Source organism: Urtica dioica, chromosome 12 (genome assembly GCF_054948205.1).
Source record: "Urtica dioica subsp. dioica isolate 48M chromosome 12, U.dioica_male_clone48M_v1_H2, whole genome shotgun sequence".
In the NCBI taxonomy this organism is placed as follows: Eukaryota; Viridiplantae; Streptophyta; class Magnoliopsida; order Rosales; family Urticaceae; genus Urtica; species Urtica dioica.
In genome coordinates, this window is record NC_142767.1 from 4,351,109 (window position 1) to 4,374,494 (window position 23,386).

Consider the following 23,386-nt stretch of genomic DNA (forward strand, 5'->3'; position numbering starts at 1 on the left):
GCAATGGGCAAGGTTACTTGATCAGACAACTAACTGTCAGTAAACCCCAAATTTTAGAAGAACGGTTTTTGGTTAATAGAATCTGACCAAGTTCCATTGACGGCGATATATTCTCTTACTTCGGCTTGTATTTAGGTTTGCCTTGAGCAATGCTTTTGTGGTCCCTCTTCAAGCCCTCATTCATGCACAAGTTGAATATTCTCATGGAGGCCTCCTGAACAATCCTAGACTTCCACGAATCCGGCGAGATGGAGCTTCCTTTTATTTTTACCTTGCTCCGATGGCTCACCAAGCTTTTCCCCGAACTTTCAGACTTTGCATGGGGTCCTATTTTTGACATCGTCCTCCGTGAGGACATTCACCACAAAGTATATTTTAATGTAATATACCTAAACTTCTGTCGGTCGGTCATTGTTTGGCTCCGAGAATTGGTTGACCAAATTTCTACTTAAGTACTTTTGCGGGAAATTTTTTTTGAAGAGGCTGTCATCAGGAACCCCCGCGAACTTGAACTCCTCATAGTCATCAACGACTTTGACGAATGTGATCTCCTAGAAGTCTTTCTCGATCAAGAGTCCATCTTTCGATTCTCCATCGAAGCTCTCGGTCCTCAACACCAAATAGCTTATGATCGCCGATGATCGGATTATTTTTGGTTGCCCCACAAACTGCCCAAATAAGGATTGGGAAAATAGGGCTTAGGTCTTGGGTGTTGCGGTCGCGTAACAAAGCTAGGAAAGTGTCTGATGCCCCGTGAAAGTTGAACCCGAAACCTTCTACGATTCCTTCGGATACACACATTTTCCACCCCTACAAATATAAGTCAATCACGTAATAAGTAGAACAATGGTAAGTAAGTCAACAAAATGAGTATATAAGTCAATTACATAACTCTTGTGACACGAACTGATTGATTTCGTGACATAACGCTCACGAACTCGTTGATTTTGTGACCGATGTGTCATGAACTCGTGGATGTCGTGACACATCAGTCACGAAGTGGTTAAGTATTTGTCACAAAATCAACAACTTTGTGACCAAAATCCACTATTCGTCCATCTCAATCCTCACATCCACGAACTTAGAGCAAAGAAAATGCTCAAAAATAACCAATCAACAAACTTATCATTCCCAATTTTTGTTTTTTATCAATATATTCATAGTCATGAGTTTGAGACATGTTCATCATCAAATTCTTAAAGCTTGGAAGAAGAATTTCATGTTTAAAACACCAACAAACATATATACATACATAATTGTTGTCAATGGTGCCCACAAGAAGAGTTGTAATCTTTATTATGTACATTTGATGTAATATAGTCTTATGAAGACTCTTGCTTGTAATTGCTTATTCATTAATAAAAAGTTAAAACGTTCATTCATTCTTCCTTGTCTGTTAAGCTTTATGATAAACATTAGTTTTTAGTCCATAAACAAACTTAACAATTTACGAAGAGACAAATGTAGATTTGCATGAACAAACTCTTCGTAATTTGCTTAAAATGATATATTCGCAATCAAAGGGTCAAAGGACTATTGACCTCAGTACAATTGTTAGGAGAATCTATGATGTCTGGTTATGGATCATCAAGAGTTGGAGACTCTATAGTTCTTCTAGGTATCTTCTGAAGGTACTGAATTGACCAGTGCACTTCTAGAGACAAAATAAGAACAAACCATTTAACCTCTTATGTCTCGAAGTCACTACGTATGAATTGCATCGTGCTTACCTTAATCCTGAAATGAGACATGCCATTTCACAGCTTACGTATTCTCATTTGAGAAAGTCAGAGTTCAGACTCGCTATGTGATTCTGAACAGCGCCTATTGGTGAAGTACTAAGTTGTGAGAATGTCATGAGTAACTTTGTGAAGTTCTCATAGATATGGAATTCATGTACAAGATTGCTGAAATGGAATGTATATCACCTCATGCTTTATCCCTTGGAATGTGAATAAATGAACTGGTCAGTGTCCAAATTGAGTCTAGACTCTTTTGGATGAAACAATGTGACTTGTTAGCTCCTCGTCAATACATTGTTTCTGACTTATTCACAAGCGACAAAGGAGTTGAAGAAATAACAACTAGAAGGGTAAAATGGTAATTTTGTAAATCCCGACTAGCTGATGATATTCATGAAGGGTAAACATAGATAATATTCAGCGGATCCGCTCGTCATAATTTGGTTGAATTCTTGAGTAGAAAATAAATTCATTTGAACCGAGAGATTTTCAGTGTCAACTCTTTAGTAGAGTCAGTTGACATTAAGCTAAACTTGGAAAATGTTTGTGAACTTTTGAGTCCAAGTGTTTAGCTCAAGCTTTGTTCATTTGGATCCATGAGGTCACTATCACAAATCATATCGAGTATGAATAGTTAAACTAGAAGGTAAGTCAAAACAAGAACGAGACAAGTTTTACGAAAATTGTCAAAAGGGTAATTTTGTCTTTTTGGACATGGCATGAAATGAATGTCAATAATTTTTTTTGACATGGTCATATGATGACTAATAACACTCGGCCATGATATGTTCATTGGGCCTTGTGAATTAATTTCATTTCATAGAATTTTACTTGAAAATTCTTAATGGGTTTTTCTTATGTTGTCATGAACAATTAAAGAAAAACCTAGAAAGCCTTTCTAGAAGGCTTTTTGGCCGTTCAACCCAATGAAATGTGAGATAAAATTCGTGCAGCCCTTAATGTGAAAGAGAGTTTATTTTGTGCATTAATGTATGAAGATACTTGCCAAAAGAAAAAAGAGGAAACAAATTTGCTTCTAGAAGCGATGAGGAATTCGGCCAACCAAGAGAGAAACTAAATGAGGAAACAAATGCAAGGCATTGTTGGACAAGGTTGGACGTGCAAAGCAAGGGGAAAAAATAGGAAATAAGATTTACTCATGAATATGTGATATTCTATAGTAAAGAGGAAACTACATTTTGAAGGTAATCCTCCTCCTATAAATACCCCACATAAGTTAGAGATTGAGAGACTCTCTCTCTAGACCTTGTGGCCGATTTCTCCTCTCTCTCTAGTTATTTTTTCGTTTTTGTTTTGGCACCTAGGTCCACATTTGACCTAGCGTTTTAGCTCTTCGACTTTGAGACTTGTTCTCGAGTCGTCGTGTTTAAAAGTGCCCACACACTAATTCCTTTCTTTCTCGAGTTATTCATGTGATAGAAACTTTCGTGGTTGCTCGAGTTCCCGAGAAAAGAAGAGAGACGTGCTGCGAGGGAGACGAACGTTTTCAACCTTCCGAAGGCTCATCAACGTTCAAGCTTCTAAAAAGGTTAGTAAATTATTTATGCTCATAATAGTTTTTATTTACATGTGTTTGCTCTTTGTCTAGGTTAGTAAAAACGTTTTACTTGTGAAAAGAAAATTTTTAAAATTATGCCGCTTACCGAAGAGTTAAACTTTTTCTTTAACCCTAGATCAATTCCAACAATAATCACAATAATCCCATAGCTTTTATTAGCTTCAATGAGGAAAAAAAAGGGGCCTAGTTATGTGGTAAAAATGAACTCTTTTTTCTATATGCCAAAGAGGATTTATTATTTGTTCTATGCTCATAACAGCATAAATTCAACAACAAAACAACTTTACGAAACAATAGTCACGAAATCAACGAAAAATACATGAATTCGTCCATCTAACTGAACACACCGAATAAAATCCTAAAAAACCTAATCTCTACATGCACAAACAATTTCTTGCTCTTTTTCCACCAAATGCATTTGTGACACCTACCTTTATGGAAATTGGGGTTGACGTTGTCTCCAAGGCCCTTTTTCCTTTTTTAGGCTTCTCAAATTGGGCTTAACCACGAACGCGTCATCATTCGAGTCCGTCGCGACGCCCGAAGTATCGGCCTTTTTTCTGTCGGGTCAAATACAAAACAAACCAAGGCATCCCAATCATCATCAGATCAAAATAATCAAGCTTCAGTTCATATTTCCCAATTCGGAATAAAGAAAAACCAAGCCCTAACTTTCACATTCCTAAAATCGAGTAGAAGGAATATGAAGCAAGAAAGAAAATGTGATACCTACCTTTTTGGCAATCGAGCTTGGCATTGTGTCCTCAACTGACTTCCTTTGTCTTTGTTTCTCTGTTTGGGCGCGACCATGAACGCGTTGTCATCCGAGTCCACCGCTAGAGTATCGGGTTTCTTTCTTTGTCTCCGCTCGAGAAGACGATTGGGCTCTGCTTTCTTTCTATTGAGAGACGACTGGCTCAGCGTTGGTTGGTTGGTTTGGATTTTGACTCCCTAGTAATGCTTTGTTTTAGGGTTTTTCTGGTTTTGTTGAGAATAGACTCGAAATCGCAAAGTTGAGAGAAAGAGGGTGAGGGACTTTAGCGACCGAGGGAGAGACGGAGATTTGGGTTTATTGTTTTTTTTTTTTTGCCGAGAGAAAGAGAGAGATAGATAGAGGATAGATTGACGATGAAGAGAAGGATGGCGTGAGAAGAAGTTGAGAGAAAGAGAATGGGGGATTTTAGCGATCGAGTGAGAGTGAGAGAGAAAGGGAGTGAGGGTTTCTGGTTTGGTTTTGCTGACCAAAGAGAGAGAGAGAGAGAGAGAGAGAGAGAGAGAGAGAGAGAGAGAGAGAGAGAAGATGAAGAGATAGAGTGCGTGAGACATTTTGAAAAAGAATGTGGCTAAGAAAAAAATAGTGTTTTATACTTGTCTTTGCTCACTAGGCTGAGTACTAGTTGTGTAAAATTTGAGGCTTTTGGCTATATTTGGTAAGTGACATCCATTTTGTATTATTAGTGTCAATCTCCATATTTATTACCAATTATACCCTTTTATTTAAATTTTTGAAATAAAAAATTATTAAATGAAAAATCAATTCTTGATTGATATTGATATTGTTATTAAACCTTAAATTGTGGATCGGACCCAAATTGGACCAGATCAGACATTAATATATATATATATATATATATATATATATATATATATATATATATATATCTCAATTTGATGCAGATCAGCGGAGGCGGTCGACGACGCAATCCTACGCCTCTATCGTTCCACATGATCCGTTGACAGCGGGGATACCAAGAGCGCGATGGAGATCTTCCGAACCGTGAGGGCGAGCGAGAACGCAAAACAAAACGAGGCTATGATCCTCTGCATATTATTCGCGTACGCCTAGTCGGGCGTGTTGGAGCTCGGGTGGTAGATCTACTCTTACGCGAACAACCAACGCCTCGATCTCAACCCCATCATCGTTGGTGATATCAAGAGGGCAAGGAACGTGATCGAAGAAATTCTCGGCCTTCGCTGCTGCTTCAACGTCTCCGAACTAAGAAAAGGTTTATGAATTTGGTTATCAACTCATGGATCATCAAGTTGGTGTCTCTGAATTCCGTTGACCCTCGAAACCTCTAGTTCTTAGGTTGAATTTTTTTTGTTAATGTGTGTGTATTTATATTTATCGGGTTGATTCATGTTAATGTTTTAGAAATTTTTGGATCAACTTTATATTTTACTCTCTGTCTATTTATGTTTATATCAGTTTATTCGTATTAATTTAAAGGTTTATTTGTGTTAATATCGTTATATATAATTTTTGTTTATTTCTGTTTATTCGTATTAATTTTGGTTTATTTGTGTTTATTTAATTTGTGTTGAAAGCGAGGGAGGCTATGTGACTCTAGTCGGAGAATCGGCGGCTCGAGACGGATGTCAAGTTGACTCGGCGATGAAGATCTAATAATACTGTTAAAAAAAAATTTTAATCTATTAATGGAATAATTATTTATTATAATTTTCTCTATTTATTTATTTTATTTTTGTTAATTATTTATATTTGGTAACCCTTCATTTTAATGAAGGGTATTTTTATCTGATCAAGTTGGTTAATGTGATTTATTGGCTATTTCGCAAAATAAACTAAATATTAACTATTTTGAAAATTTTATGTTTTTGATTGACTAGTTTACTCGAGCTCCCTTATAATATTATGTTCCGGAGAACATTCTGTTTCATTGCTGGTTCAGGCACAAAAAGCAGATTTATCTGCCATCTTTAATCTTGAAGATTACAAAGGTAAGCTTTTGCTACACTAATTTTCTCTGATTGTCAAACTTCGGTCATATATGATGATCGTATGAGATGTGTGTAGCCAAACTGCATTTCATTAATTTTTCTTCTCAGTAAATTGTATTCAGTTTATTGGCCTTTTAAGAGTTCCCCGAGTTTCTATTGTACTCTAAAACATCACACAAAATATAATTAACTAATATTTTGTTGCTAAAATGTTTGATAAATTTGTGTATGTGTGAGTGGTGTGTGTGTGTGTGTATGTGTATTTGCGTGTATGTATTTGTGTGTGCAAGTGGGTGTGTATGTGAGTGAGTGTGTGTGTGTGTGTGTGTGTGTGTGTGTGTGTGTGAGTATGCGTGAGTGTGTATATGTGTGTATTTTAGTAAGTTTGTGTGTGTGTGTGTGTGTGTGTGTGTGTGTGTATTTGTTGCCTGGGGTTGTATTTGCTTTCTGATTCATGGTTTCATGTTATATTTAGAAGGGGTTATTGTTTGACACAACTTCTCCGTTATTGATGGTGTTTAGGTGAAGAGCTTCTCTTGGACCCGTTCCCCTACAATGAAATCTAGAACGGAGGCATCTGGAAGGTTAAAGGCAAGGTATAGACGAATGAAACTATATATATGTTGGCTGCCAAAATCTGTTTGTTAGAATATCACAAGGAAATAGGCCTACGAGGTTCTGGTTTGATTTTGGCGATGTTATATTTATCAATTACTCTGTTTTCGCTCTTTAATTGTGCAGTATGAAGGTTGTTTTTATCTAGTTGTAGTGTAACGTAGACAAGGGGATGTATTAGACTTGCTACTTGATTTTTTGGCGTCTCACGGTGTAATAATATTATTAAAAGCTCTCTGAGACGTTACAGTACGTTTTTTTTATTTTATTTTCCTTGCATATATGTCGTTTATAATTTTCTATTTATGTTGTTCCGTTGATTTGTTTTGTTGATAAAGCGGATGGATATGTAATTAATGCCCTAAATTCTAATTTGGAATGGAGAATTTGACGTCGCTTTAAGTGACAACAATAAAAAAAATAAAAAAAAAAAAAAAAAAAAAAAAACAATAACAACAACAACAAACAAATATTACTAAAGGAATTGATGTCGCTATATTATAGAGCGACATCTGAACTACTATTTTTACTACCAATTAGATGCGACATGTTCCATCTAAATTCGCTAAAACCTGCCATCTTGAATTAATGCCGTATCCAGAACCTTTAGATGCGGAGTATTTGGATATGACAAAAGTCGCATCCAATGTCATATCTAAATGGATTTTGGATGGGTCTTTTGGATGCAAAATTTATCGCATCTAAAAACCTTTTTTGTCCAAGTGAAATGATATGCATGGCTCGTAGTTTGATGGATTGTAATAATTAGAATTTCATTAAACCAAAAATTCAAAGGGTATAATATTTTTTGTTATTTAGTTTTGCAAAGCATTTATTATTGTAATCGAAGAATGAAGATCTTGACACAAGCTAGACCTCAAAGAATAGGCCGGATTTCAATCAAAGGAAACAACTTCGCGATGAATAGGTCGAGATCGATCATAGGAGATGAAACTCGTGCGTTCTACGTCAAAAAGGAAACACAAGGAGTTCGGGTTTTTTCAGCCCGGCGTGACGTGCGCAAGAGGCGTGATCTCGCACGTCTGCGGGATCACAAATAGCCACAGGGCCATGGCCTAGTCTTTCACTAGGGCAAGCGTGTACGACCGGCGTAAAGCCCGGTCGAGGGATTGGGTTGGGCTCACGCCCAGAAATTATGTGAAGCCCTCCCGCGTGGTGCATGAGTCGTGCACCTAGAGGCGCGCTTCTCCCTAGGGCGAGGAAAGGAAACCGTTGCGTTTGGCCTAGTGTTCGCGAGCGCTGGGACTAGCCCAGCGCTGCGCATGGCTGAGGAGCGATGCGCAGTGGAAGGGCCTTGAGCCCAGCACATGAGGTACAAGAAGTGTGTACAAATGTTGCCTATTGCTTTATATTCTTATGCACATTGCTTGGGTTTCATGTATCAAGTTTTTGTGAAATAAGAATTTTTTTTAATTATACTATAAAGAATTTATTTTCATGCATTAAGTGAATTAAATCAGAAGAACCAGTGCAAACTATGAGAGAAATTTTTCGAGATAAAATGTCTTTTTCTAGTATTATTCTGGTAATATATGAACGCATCTAAGACATATAATAACAAATTATTAATATTGCCATATTTTAACCGCTAAATACTTCATTTGTATAAATCCATAATGTTTATGTTAGTGGTCTAGTTAACAAGAATGGCTTGAATGTCGTCAATACTCCGATTGCCATTATGACGTTTATGATGAAGAAAACCATATGAGTACCTGCATTTAAAGTAAATATATGGCCGTTGGCAAGACGCGGGAAAAAAATCTCCATGATACATGAACATATGCTATTAATTAGACCATGTTAAAGAATTATTAGTTGTAATAAGTAGCTAATATATGGATTGTCATTTTACTCTTCATTGTAACTCTTCCTGTATAAATAAATTAAGCTTATACGAAGTACCTGGGAGGAATGAGGCATCTTGACGATTTTCAGCCCAAGAGAGCCTGTCAACATAATTAAGAGGAAGAAAAAAATAACCATGTCCGATGATTTGATTGTTTCGCTAATAAAGCTTAATCAGACCACATTAAAACCTCGTTTGGTGGTGACACATCTAATTTACTAATTTTAGACGTTGATATATGTTATATAAAAAAAATAAAAAATAAAAGGACTAAGATGTCCGGACTAATAAATGGAGAGCTTTGTGGCATATTCTACATTAAAATTCTAGTATAATTATCTAATGATTAAAAAATAGCTCAAAATAAGAAAATGCACAATCGTCATAATATAATTTTAGTATTTAATACTTGAGCTATAAATTCAGTGAAAAATACCGGAGCTAGCTTGTTTTAATTTTTTTTAGAGAATATCTCACTACTCATTCTTATTTGTTGAACGATATTTACTCGCACTGACTTAGTTTCCTATTAGTTTGCTATATCAGTTTGTATATTACGCTCAGTTTGTTATTAGCTTTTATTGCGTTAATTAGTTCCTATTATTTTGCATAATCAGTTGTAAATATGCCTATATATATTCATGGCACAATCAATGAGAAATCAATGCAATCTATTCCATATTCTCGTAGTGCTTAATTATTATGGTATCAGAGCGCAATATCATCTCTTTCTTCCTCTTGCATTCAGCGTTTTATTTTCCCTTCTCTTTGTTTTGATTATCAAAGTCAAATATCATTGTCATTCATTGCATATTTCATTACTTTATTTGCATTCATTGCATTCATTGTCATCAGAATATCAGTAGTCACGATTAGCAAATATTGTCAATGCTATTTCCTGATATAAGTTTCATATCAGTGCTATTATCTTTATAATTTACGTTCATATATTTTTCTTTCACCAGAAAATATATTATCATCATTTCACGATCACTTGATCTGATATCTGCTTTTTTTTTTGTTCTTCAATATCTCAGTCAAACATGTCTAGCGAAGCAACCATCACAGACGCAAATATGTCCAGCGAAACCACCGCCGCTGTTCCGTCTCCGGATCAATCTGGTCTCTATGCTATTCATCACTCTGACAGTCCATCCACTGTCCTCGTCACTCCCATCCTCGCCGGAGACAACTATGGTTCATGGAGCCGAGCTATTACCATGGCGTTGCGAGCCAAAAGCAAATTCAGCTTTGTCGATGGCTCATCGCCCAAGCCAACCGACGCGAACGCCGCTGTCAATTGGGGACGCTGCAACGATCTCGTGAGCAGCTGGATACTCAACTCTGTCTCTCCCGAGATTCGACCTAGCATCCTATATGCTGAGACGGCTAGTCAGATTTGGATCGACCTCAAAGAACGATTCTCGTAGTCAAATGCCCCGAAGATCTATGAGCTCAAGCATTCCATCACCGTGCTCAAGCAAGATGGTAAAACTGTTTCTCTCTATTTTACCCAACTGAAATCTCTTTGGGATGAACTGTCCAGCATTGTCTCGATGCCTCCGTGCATTTGTGGCAACGTAAAATGGCTCGTCGAGCAACAGAACTAGGACCGAGCCATGGAGTTCCTGCAGGGACTCACTGACAACTACTCTGTTGTTCGGAGCCAAATCCTGTTGATGGAGCCATTCCCCTCCGTCCAATGAATCTACTCCTTAGTCCGCCAGGAGGAGAAGCAGCAAGAAATCAATCATCGCTCCATCATCTCTACCGATTCCGCTGCCCTCCATGCTTCCAAGCAATCATATCCACACAACAGGCCATACGGGAAACGTCAACGCCCGTTTTGTGACCATTGCAACCGACATGGCCACACTCAAGTGACATGCTACCAGCTCCATGACTTCCCCGACAAAGACCAGCGACGAAGCAACTCGAGACTACCTGGAAAATCCTCGGGGCCATCCACCGGAAACTCAGTCCAACCTGCGACCTCCTTCACAGTCGACCAATACAACCGTTTGCTATCGCTTTTGGCCAAAGACACGTCCGGTGATGCTTCGGCAAATTTAGCAGGTACGTCACTTTTTTGTACATCTCCTTGTTGGATAATTGACACTGGTGCATCTAATCACATTTGCACATCTCTATCATTATTTTCCTATTATATTCCTATAAGTAAAAATATTTATGTACAATTACCTGATGGATCATATTCATCGGTGACTCACATCGGTACTGTCCAGTGTACATCGTCACTCATTCTCAAAGATGTGTTCTTCATTCCATATTTTCAATTCAACTTGTTGTCCATTTCTCAAGTAACACGTCAACATAATTGTGATGTAACATTTTCTTCCACATCGTGTTTATTTCAGGACCGATCGATGAACACGACGATTGGTCGGGGTAATGTGCAACAAGAGCTCTACGACTTGGATGTCTCTTATTTAATAAATTCTGTTTTTTTCATTTTTCGCAATCCAATAAATTTGATCTTTGCCACTCACGCCTCGGACATCCTTGTAATTCTCGTTTTCAATTTCTTGTTAAGCATTTTCCAAATATTGTTGCTAATAAGAATTTTATTTGCGATGTTTGCCCTCGAGCAAAACAATCAAGAAATTCATTTCCATTAAGTGTTACTCGTTCCTCGAAATGTTTTTAATTGCTACATGTCGATATTTGGGGACCTTTTTCCGTTTGTTCTAAAAATGGGTCACGTTTCTTTCTCACCATCGTCGACGACTATTCACATTGTACTTGGGTGTACTTATTAAAACAAAAATCACAAACTTTTGATATGTTCATCCAGTTCACGAATCAAATACAACGTCAGTTTCAATCCTCTATTTCCCAAATCAATACAGGCAATGGAGGACCTTTTATTCCACGAATTCAAACTATTCGATCTGATAATGGTAGTGAATTTCTCTCCAACAAATTTCAAAGTTGGTTTCACACTCAAGGTATCGTTCACCAACGCACTTGCACCTATACCCCTCAACAAAATAGGGTGGTGGAGCGTAAACATCGTCATCTTCTCAAAGTAGCTCGCGTATTACGTTTTCAAGCACACATTCCCTTATCATTTTGGGGCGAGTGTGTTCTCACCGCAGCCTATCTCATTAACAAAATGCCTACACCGCTGCTCAATTTTAAAAGTCCACATGAAGTTCTCATTGGAAAAATTCCATCTTACTCTTCTCTACGTGTTTTTGATTGCTTGTGTTTTGCCAAAAACATGCATATTCAACATAAGTTTGATGCACGAGCTAAGCCATACATCTTCATTGGCTATCCATATGGACAAAAGGGTATCGTATTTACGACCCATCCACTCATCGCATCCATGTTTCACGAGATGTTATTTTTCATGAAACCACATTTCCTTATCGTGACATCTCATAAACCAATCTTCCTACTGATCTCAAAATCACTCACATCAATGATAACGATGATTCTTTGACATTTTCTGAATCTGATTCAAGACCTTCTGAATCAACTTCTACTCCGACCAACAACAAAGTTGTTGATCCCTCGATCATTAATTTCTCAACTCACGCTTTGTGTCCATCATCTCAATATGTCCACCCGCGTCGTGTTCGCCAACCCCCACCACACCTACGTGACTATATTTGTAATGTCTCTTCTACACCATCTACTCAATTTCCTCTTCAAGATTACCTATCATTTGGCCACATGAGTATATCTCATCGTGCCTTTGTCACGAATATTCTTCTTCATTCTGAACCTCAAACTTACTCTCAAGCAATCAAATCTACGGCATGGCGTGATGCTATGACCGCTGAACTCCGTGCTCTCCACACCAACAACACATGGTCACTCTGATTTTACCATCCGGCACGACCGCGATTGGATGCAAATGGGTATTTAAACTCAAATTTAATCCCGATGGCTCGATCGAACGCCATAAAGCTCGTCTATGCGCTAAAGGATATACTCAAATTGAAGGTATCGACTATCATGATACTTTTGCTCTCGTCGCAAAATTAGTCACTGTTCGCGTTCTTCTCTCTATTGCATCAATCCAAAATTGGCCTCTCCATCAACTTGATGTGAATAATGCCTTCCTACAAGGCGATTTGGATGAAGAAGTTTTCATGAAACTACCACCCAGTCTTTCTGATACAGGTGATACTCGAGTATGTAAACTGCATAAATCAATTTACGGCCTTAAACAAGCATCTCGCCAATGGTTCTCTAAACTTTCTTCAACCCTCATTACTCAATGTTTTCGTCAATCAACTTCTGATTACAGTCTCTTTACCTATATTCGTGGCAAAATCTCTGTTTTCGTTCTCGTCTATGTTGACGATATAATTGTCACAGGAAACAATGATGTCTTCATCAATAAAACAAAATCCATTTTAGCTTCGTCCTTCTCAATTAAGGACCTTGGTCGTCTCCGATATTTTCTTGGTATCGAAGTTTCACGTTCGAAGAAGGGTATATTTCTATGTCAACGAAAGTATACACTAGACATTCTCACTGACTCCGGGCAGATTGGTTCTCGTCCATCTTTATTCCCGATGGAACAAAATCTCAAACTTCGCCCCACTGATGGAACTCCTCTTCCTGACCCATCCATCTTCCGACGTCTCATTGGTCGTCTCTTATATTTGGCTGTCACTCGTCCTGACATTCAATTTGCCGTCAATACACTCAGCCAATTTATGCAACAACCATACTCGGTTCATCTAGACGCAGCACACCGTGTGCTCCGCTACTTAAAAGGTACAGTAGGCTATGGAATTCTTCTTCCTGCCTCTAGTACCCTTTCTCTCGTTGGGTATTCAGACTCTGATTGGGCAGGATGTCCTAATACTCGTCGTTCCACCACTGGTTATCTCACGATGCTCGGATCAAGCCCTGTTTCTTGGAAGACTAAGAAACAACCAACAGTTCCACGTTCTTCCGCTGAGGCTGAGTATCGTGCTCTCGCTGCCCTTACATCTGAACTTCAGTGGTTCCACTCTCTCATGTCGGAACTTGGATTTCCCCAAACTCACCCGATCACTATTCATTGCGACAATAAAGCTGCAATACACATTTCTGAGAACCCCGTGTTTCATGAACGAACAAAACACATCGAGATCGACTATCATTTCGTTCGTGAAAAAATACTATCTGGACTCATCTCACCATCTTATCTACGCTCGTTCGACCAGCTCGCCGACATCTTCACCAAGCCACTCGGAGCCCAAACGCTCAACTGTTTACTACACAAGTTGGGCGTTCTCGATATCTCTCCACCAGCTCCAACTTGAGGGGGGTGTTGAACGATATTTACTCGCACTGACTTAGTTTCCTATTAGTTTGCTATATCAGTTTGTATATTACGCTCAGTTTGTTATTAGCTTTTATTGCGTTAATTAGTTCCTATTATTTTGCATAATCAGTTGTAAATATGCCTATATATATTCATGGCACAATCAATGAGAAATCAATGCATTCTATTCCATATTCTCGTAGTGCTTAATTATTATTATTCCTAAAGTACCTCATTTATAAAGTTTTCCCTTATTGTTTAGACCTTTATTTGGTTTAATAGTATACAAATATATTTAATTTTTTTCTTAGTCGTTTTGAGTTTAATAACAGCACAATCATATGAAAATTAAAAATTAATTGAGATATTCAATGAATGGTTTCAAATGTTAGATATTTAATAATTATGTTATCATTTTGAAGTAATTATCTAATTTTCCTATCTCTAATTTTAATTGAGGTTGTGGCTCTATGTATTCTCACCTCCTAAGAGGAGGCATCACGTAGTCGCGACTACATTTTCGTGGATGTGTAGCATAGCCACAACTAATCATGGTTGTTTTCTAACAGCGACGAGACTACAGCCACGACAAACGTCGCGGCTCAAGTTGTTTTAGCCCGACATTCTGGACTAGGGTCACGTCAAATATCACGGCTGAACCTACTATATTATTTGTTGTAGTGTTCAAACAATTTCTTCAAAAAGTAAATCATATCAAATCATTTTTTTCTTTTCTTTTCTTTTTCTTGTTATGTTACTATTAAGAAAGAAAGTAAAAATAAATATTGAATATACATCAAAGAACTTACAGAGCGCCACCGAAAGCTGGACCGATAGTTCTAGAAATAGACATTAGAGTCATTGAGAGTCCGTTAGCGGCGCCACGTTGTTCTTGTGCCTGTTCTCATTAAGACACATATTAGCTACCGATTAATTTTAAACTCAATATACATATTCTAAGAAGAAATTTTTACCACAGCCTTGTTTTGGAGGATGAGCAAACTAGTTACACACGAGGCCTGATCACATGAATGATATGCTTATTTTTGTTAGTCATATATCTAATTCAAACGCAACCAACCGCATTTATGGAGAAGAAAACATAGATTCTAAAATATATATGACTAATTGTGTAAGACCTTTTTTTTCATTATCAATTAGGAAGGCTTTATTCCATTTTTATTTCAACACGTGTCATGATAAACTTCATTTAATGACAATTATGTCATGAAAAAATTATTTTTAATGACAAATATACTCATAAAAGTGGATGAAAGCCTTACCAATGGACAATGGAAAACATAATCTTCCAATTAGTCATACTTTGGAATAATCCCGATGAAATTCGTTTCTAACAACTATTCTTATTATAGAGTACGTTTTACTATGACTGTCCCTCATTCTCTCTACTCTTTTTTTTTTGTCTTATGTTTTGTTCTTCTTGTCGAGCAAGATCCTAGCTAAAACAATTTCAAATGTAGATTTCACTTACACTTAAGAATGATTAAAAATAAATATAAAATAAAAAAACACTTACACCTAAGAAAGTCTTAGCGACAGAAGCAACACTAAATGCAACGAAGAGTGTTGTTCCGGACAGAAAGGCGATGTACGGGAAACTTGATACTATAGGTATGGTTAATATCTGCACTCGGAAAAAAAATAAATTATATTATTGCCAACCATCAACAGAGAAAAGAGCAATAATATATAGTTAAGGGCTGTGCAAATCAAGATATTAGTACCCCGGATATTCGATACACTTGTAGTGTACCAAAAGCCTTTTCAAGAGCTGGGTATAGAATCATTTGGAAAGCAAGAAGAAAAAACCCTGAAATATTCCGTTATGTGTTAAAAATGAGGTGTTGGACAAGCTTTCGATGTAAAATATAAAACACTATGAAAGAAGTTGTAAAATTCATCACCACCTGTTATAGCAAGAACTTCACCAACTAATTCTGTCGTATAACTTAAACCGCCCAATATTCGCGGACTCACGGCCCATAATGAAAATACCTAGAAAAATAAAGAAAGAAAGAAAATCAAATTTCACATTTCATATTTACGTAACCTAACTAAAAATAGACACATTTACTGCCAAAATTACGTAACTTAACTCAAAATAGACACGTCATAAAATTTCACAGTTGAAATCATTCTTTGAATACCTCGTCTTTTTATAATGTTAAGATGATTTTTCCATTAGTTTAAATGAAAATGTAAACAACTTAGAAAATAAAACTGTAAATAGTAAAATATAATAAAAGCATCTTCAACCCAAAATTCCAAAATCCAGTTTGTTGCATCCAAAATACAGTTTCTATCATATCAAACAGTTTCTGGTCCAACCCAATTCTCTATTTTTAACACACACACACACACACACAAAAAAACATATTCTCCATTTCTCTATTATTTTACTGATTTTTACAACTTTATTTATTACACTATAATCCATATTTATTTAACTTATATACTTTGTTTCCAATAATGTTATATTTAAACAAATAATAAACACTCATTACAACAAGTATATACTTGGTACACAATTTGTAAAGTAACATTATACAAAAATACTAACTAATTTTTAATTTACATGTATATGTCATGTTATTTATTTTCTAGTTTGTTTGCAATGAAGATCAATATTAATAATGGCATTTCATTGTAATTATTGGTTGTGTTTCGCTTAATTTATTAAGCATGCTTTTAGCTTTTTCTAAAAACCCAACCGTTTTAAAGTGTTTGGTAAAATAGCTTTTAGTAAAAGTTGAAAATTGTTTTTGCAAAATATAGAAAGAAAATGGAAAAACAAGATTTTCGTAGCTTTTGGAAAAACCGTTTTTTTAAGGCAAAATCTAAAAACATTTTTTTTACAGCAAAGCTATGTCAAACGGTGCCATCTATCACATACCAAAATTAATTTTTATATCAAATTCAAATAAACTTAAATAAATTCATATATAATTTGTGATAAATTAATACAACTACACATTAAATACATAAATATAACAAATATTGTGGTTATTTGTAATTAGATGAAAAAAATTATATTATTAAAATCTAACTCTAAAATGGATTGGAATAAATAGTGAAGCTCCATATTTGTTTGGAGTTTCACTATTCATTAACTTCGTAATAAAGTGAGAGATGGAGTTGGGTTGAAGCAAATCCAACTCCATTTTGTCAATGCTCTATGTCAAATAAAACTATAAACAAGGAAAAAGCTTAAAATTAAGACTATTAATTAATCCAAATTTTCTTGAAATAAATTTATAAAATGCGGTATTTCGGGTACTTTCAACTAAAATTTTAAAGAAACTATATCGCAGACAGCTAAATTAGGGTGGCCTATATAAATTGATATGTATGATGGTTGATTTTCTTTTCTTTCTTTTTTCTTTTTTTTTTTTTTTTTTGAAATGGTCACAAGGGAAATAAAATAGAAATAGAATGTGTAAAAATTTATGTACCTCACTGAAGGCCATATCATGAAGTGAGAAGATGCAATAAACAATGACAGAAGACATGAAAGGCCAGTTCCTAAGTAAGCTTGTCTCGGATATCTGATCCGGATTGGCAGTTTTATTACTTTGACCATCGGTCAAACAATTTGACACAGTTTCAATTGGGTCCGAGGAATCAACATTCTGTTGATTCGATTTGCTCTTGCCATGATGTCTGTGCAGTGTCTCCTAAACCAATTCAAGTAGAATTCGCCGTTAATTGTAGCTTGAAAATAAATACTAAAAATATGTAAGGGTCACGTTTTTTTATTATCGAATTTCGTCAAGCTTTGAAAGAATATGTGCCAAGTACTTTTATAGTTATATGTTAATATCTCAATTACGTTGACACCCTTCTCAACAATTTAAAAAAAAAAAGAATTTTTCAAAGTATATAAAAAAGAATGGTTGTGTGTTATTAATCGGAAGAACGCGAATGGAATAAATGCGTTACGTACCGGAAGAGAAAATGAAACTATCAAGGCTACAACTGCAAAGAAACATATGCAAAAGCAAGGCAAGAAGTATGGAAATCTGCAAAATAGTATTTTGTTGATCAATCATGATTCGATATACAAAAGCCGATCTATCAAAGAACAGGGCAATATATCAATCCAACAAAAACATACCTTCCGAATAATGAATCGCGGGAAAATATTTTAGGGTACTTCTCTGATGGCTGATTGAAAGAAGGAAGAATATATATAATATATTTCTAAGTTTACATAACAAATTCCATCAATGGCAAATTGATTTAATTATTTCCCGAAAATGACAAGAAATTGGTACTACGTGAATACCTGGGCAAAGTAGCCTCCTAAAGCTGGACCGATGATCAATCCTGCAGCCCATGCTGTACCGACCTAAATATACGGATTTCATTTGAATAACTCAAAATATGTGTGGTTTTCCTTACAATATGCCGTACTAATTAATCTATATTATTTTATTCTCACCGTGGACATTCCTATAGCCTGGTGTTCCTCGTTCAAGATTTCCGCAACATATGCCTGTTTGTTCATAAATCGATAATTTGTTAAATAGCTATAAATAAGTAATCTACTTTGTACTTAGACTAATTGTTCGAGTATGTTAGCTTAAGTTTGAATGTGATGATACTTTTTTTTAGTTAAATTGCTAGATACCTATAGTGTCCTACAAAAATATATATATATATATATATATATATATATATATATATATATATATATATCAGAGACTATCTTACACCTTAATTGTTCCAAGTAGACCATTCATGATTCCCAGAAGAAATCTTGTCGTGATGGCCATCCAATAGTTAACACTCAGGCCAAACAGAGTGTTAAAAATAATCCTGAAAAAGGAGACACAATTTGTTAACTCAATTCCATTCGGATAGACCTGAAATGAATATTAGAATTATGAACAAGTTACACATTGTATAAACACTAACACTGAAACAGTGCCGATTATAATGACTGGTTTTCGACCATAGCGATCGGCCATTACTCCCCAAAAAATGGACGTAAAAACTCTACCAAACATAAACGACGCGCCTGAAAAAAAAAACTTGTAGAGTTAGGTCTTTCAAATAATTATCAGAAACATGTGTTGAAGAAGCAATTACTGAAATTAATAACCCCACCTATAAAACCAGCATAGTATCCAACATCTTCTTCTCTTTCGGCAATTTTAAAGTCTCTTACCTGAAAAATATTTATTACGAAAATAATATTGGAGAAAAAAACACTTAAAATCTTACATCTTACATCCAGTTTAGTTGCATAATATATATATATATATATATATATATATATATTTATATATATATATATATATATGCGAAGGCTAAATATGTTTAATAAGACGAAATAGAAGTGAAAAAAAGAAACTAATATTGATTAAATATTGACACATCAAATGATAGCTTCCCTCCCGGGGAGTAAAGATAAATTTTAAGCTAATCAAAGTTAGTCAATGCCAACCTTTATCCAAAATTTTAGGTTAGTGGCTGAAAAATATTTCAAGTGTGGTTAAATCAAAATCAATGGTTTTTTATTTTTGCGATCCATAAATAACTAAATACATTGATATTTTGTAGTTAATTGAAATTTTCTGTAGTTGGGTAACCATTTTGGAAAAAGGTAATAAACGATGGTGGATTATATAAAAGGGCAATGAAACGACATAATTTGTAAAGTTTTAAAGTAAAAGCGACGTGCATGCAAAAAGAAGCAGTTTGAAACGTCTAATATGCTAATTCAGTATAAAAACCAATTTGACAAAACAAAATTTAGACATAAAAAAAAGAGTTTTTCCTCTCTCTCCCCCCTTCTAAAAAAATTCCTAACCGCTTTCTCTTTATCTAAAAAAAAATTATTAGGATTTAAAAAATTTATTGTTTCCGCCATCCTTAAGGTTTGAGATTCCAGTAGTCTCGACCAAGAACAACTTTAATGGTTGTCCAAAAAAACTTTCTAGTAAATAACATAAAATTGAAACAAGTAACTCCGTCATTGTTTCACATTTAAGTCATTTGCTGTGTAGATCCAATTGGCTCTAGAGCTAATTAGCTCTAGAAAAAATTAGTAGCCCTAAACGAAGTTTATTGGATTGTTATTGAATAATGTTGATACGTGGGACCTAGTTAAGCAAAGAAGTGTCGTAACTTACCGTTAAGGGATGTTCTTACTTATATGGGTGTAGCTTGAGAATCTTAGTTGGCAAGTGATCTCAAAGTGGGGTTTATTTCACTATTAAAGTTGCTTAGAGTGCTCTTGTCTTGAGGGGAGAGATGTTTCTCTCTTTTTTTTTCCTTTGTATTTTCGTCGATTTCTGTCAAGTTTGTCGTCATATGAAGTTTCTTGACTATTTGCGGTCATCGTCCGAAGTTCAGAGTCGTGGTAATTCCCGCCACTACGAGCCCGTCTCTGTCATGCACACCAACATCGATCGAGCGTCTCCAATAGAGCTTTTTTTTTTAATGTTTTCTCTAGTTTTTATGTTTCAAGAATCCAAACATAAATTTAGGTTTTGTACCTCTAGATCTTTTATCATAATGGTTTTAATTCCATTCTTTAAATCTAAGCCATAGATCAGAGATATGGTTTGTTTTCTTTAGGCATGGATTTCAGTAAGGCAATATCCCCTAAAACGTTATCGACAACAGGTGGTGGTTTCTGTTACCATAAAAACTGAGTAACCCTCTAGTCTTGTTGTATCATTCTTATTGTTTTTGTTTTCTACTTTTCTTCTTCTTTTTTAAGAAATTTAAACTTTTCGTTGAACTTAATTTTTGTAATTTAATTTTTTTATTTAAATCAATATATTCCTATGAGGAGCCCGTTATCGAAATAAAAAATTAAATAACAATCAAAATAGAATAATCATTACATCCTTAATATAAATTAATCATTTACTAACAAACAAACAATATTGGACTTTTAAATGGGAAAATTTCATAACTAATAACATGCGTCACATTTCATATTCCACTAATATTTTTAAAACATTTCACTAGTAATGTCTCTCTTTTTTGGGACAAAAATACTCTCGTGTTTCATAAATTTAGTCAACAATTATTGAAATCTAATCACCAATTATTGAAATCTGGTCAACAACTATTAAAATCTGATTAACTGTTGTTGAATTCTGGTCATTAAATATTGAAATATGGTTTTAGCTATTATTGAAAACGGTTATTTATGAAAATTAGAAGGTTCGGCGGCTAATATTGAATAAAATATTACAAAAAACGGTTACTTTTGACTATTTTCACCTTTTAAAAGAAGAAACCAGTATCGATTATAGTTTTTAGGGAAAATTTCATAACTAACCTAAAATATGCGTCACTTTTCATATTTCACTCATATTTTCAAAACATTGGTTTCTCTTTTTTCGGACAATAATATCCTCATGTTTTAGAAATTTAATTACCAATTATTGAAATCTGATCAACAACTATTGAAATATGATTAACTATTATTGAAATCTGATAAAATATTACTGAAATGTGGTTAACTGTTCTTGAAACCTGATTAAAAATTATTGAAATTTGATTAATAGTTATTGAAATATGATTAACTGTCATTGAAATTTGGTCAATAACTATTGAAATCTGATTAACTGTTATTCAAAATAGTTATTTATGAAAATGAGTTAGTTCAGCGACTACTATTGAAAAAAGTTACGAAAAACAGTTATTTTCGACTATTTCCACTATTTTTAATTGTGGATTATTTGGGATGTAAAATTTCCTTTTTTAAATTTAAAAAAAAAAAAAAAAAAAAAAAAAAAATATTCTGATTGATTAAGTAATAAACGCATGAGAATCGCTAAACGGAAAAGTAGCCGAAAATAAGGAGATGCTAGATGTGTTATTTGGAATTAATAATTGCAAATTAAATATTGTGATATGTCAAAATTGAAAGTTAACAGCTTTAATTAATTACAAGTCAACCTAAAAAATTAAAAATATCGAATATTTAACTCTATAAAAACAAATCATTATTAAAGCACGATAAAAAGAAAATTGTAAATTTAAAAACGGCCTAAATATGTGGGAATAACTAAATATTTAACAAAAATGATACTTCAGCTATTGTGTATTTAAAATAGTTTCAAGTGGCTCGATCAAGTAATTAAAAAAAAAAAAAAAAAAATAGACCCACCATAAAGTAGAGGAAAGGAAAGAGTGATGATATAGGCAGAGCTGCAAAGAACACGTTAAGTCAACCAATCAGCCTGTACGTACAACATAGCTGTGTATATATATAAACGATTTATTTTAATACCACTATGATCTGATATCCTTTTACTTTTATAGGTACATTTATCATGTATACACTATATTTTCTTGCTACGAAGGACGAAGAACATCTCACTTGGTTGAACGAATAAATAAATAAAATGAAACTAAATAAAAGTCAAATATAATACCATAACCCAAATACGTCAAGCCTACAGTAGAGTTAAAACCAATCTATATCATCCATAACCATATAATGTAACTTTTATGTTCTAGCCCCCTAAAATAAACATTTATAGTTGCATAAGTTCATCATATACTTAAGTGACACACACACAGGCCTATATAATGTATACGCTGAAGAAGATTGGTTATATATATATGTTAAGGTGTGTTACCATTGACAAGAACGATGATCCAAATTCGAAAGACGTTTAAGTAAGAAAGGCCAGGCTGTGATCGCTTCTTTTTTTCGACCTGACATCCAGGGCAATCTGGGAAATAGCTCTCCTTTTTTAGCAGAGCCTCTTCTATGCTCTCCATCTTCTCTTCTTCTCAGGATTGGGAAATTACTCTTTTTCTCCTTCTCTTCCTCTGTCTCCTTTCTCTCCGTTTCCTGTACCAAGTTGTTTACATTAATGGTATATATGGGTATATATATGCTAAGACTAATAACTTTTTAGGTTGTTGACTGAATAGGGGGGAAAAAGGAAAGAAAAAGAAAGCGAGAGAGAAAATAACATAGATGCAGTTTTGATGGATCATGTGATAGATCCATAATTCTAGTTGATTGCATTTAAATTAGTGCATGCATGTAAGATCTCAAAATCTTATTTAATGATTAAAAGATATTACTAATTGAATAGTTATTGTTAATAATATTCTCTCGACTAACATTTATGAGTACACGTTCCACTAATGGGACACACGCACACCCGAGAGGCCACGTGTATTATTTTGAAAATTTCAGAATAAATAAATAAAACTATCTCGCATATTTGTAGATCGTATGCATGCTTACTATTTTTAACACTGATTTTAAAATGTCGTCAGAATTTATATCTTTTGTTGCATCCCCATCATTGAAATGCAAACAAAATATTAAAAAAAAAAATCATACATCGGCCGAATTCTAAATTTACCACTCTTGGAAATTATTATTATTATTATTATTACTATTAAGAAACTTACAACTTTGACAAAATCATGAATTCCCTCTGTTGTTACATGGAGTTTGGTGTTTGGTTCAGACAAATCTCATGTCTCTCATCTCTTATTATTAGGGTGCGTCGTGATCTCGCAGACACGTTTTT

General features: G+C 34.8%; 1 protein-coding gene across 1 annotated transcript; it reads right to left on the minus strand.

Annotated features, from left to right (window-relative positions):
- Positions 1–8,208: 8,208 nt before the first annotated feature.
- On the minus strand, positions 8,209–22,682 carry LOC149378710 (protein ZINC INDUCED FACILITATOR-LIKE 1-like). The gene is made up of 17 exons (XM_089602407.1): positions 22,472–22,682; positions 21,997–22,037; positions 18,972–19,032; positions 18,780–18,882; positions 18,578–18,680; positions 18,304–18,357; positions 18,148–18,210; positions 17,977–18,026; positions 17,806–17,881; positions 17,315–17,536; positions 15,770–15,857; positions 15,587–15,672; positions 15,379–15,486; positions 14,816–14,860; positions 14,651–14,739; positions 8,605–8,648; positions 8,209–8,414 (listed from the first exon to the last, which is right to left on the minus strand). Exons 1-17 carry the CDS (start codon positions 22,614–22,616, stop codon positions 8,320–8,322), a joined length of 1,473 nt encoding a protein of 490 aa, XP_089458533.1. The 5' UTR covers positions 22,617–22,682; the 3' UTR covers positions 8,209–8,319.
- Positions 22,683–23,386: the final 704 nt, after the last annotated feature.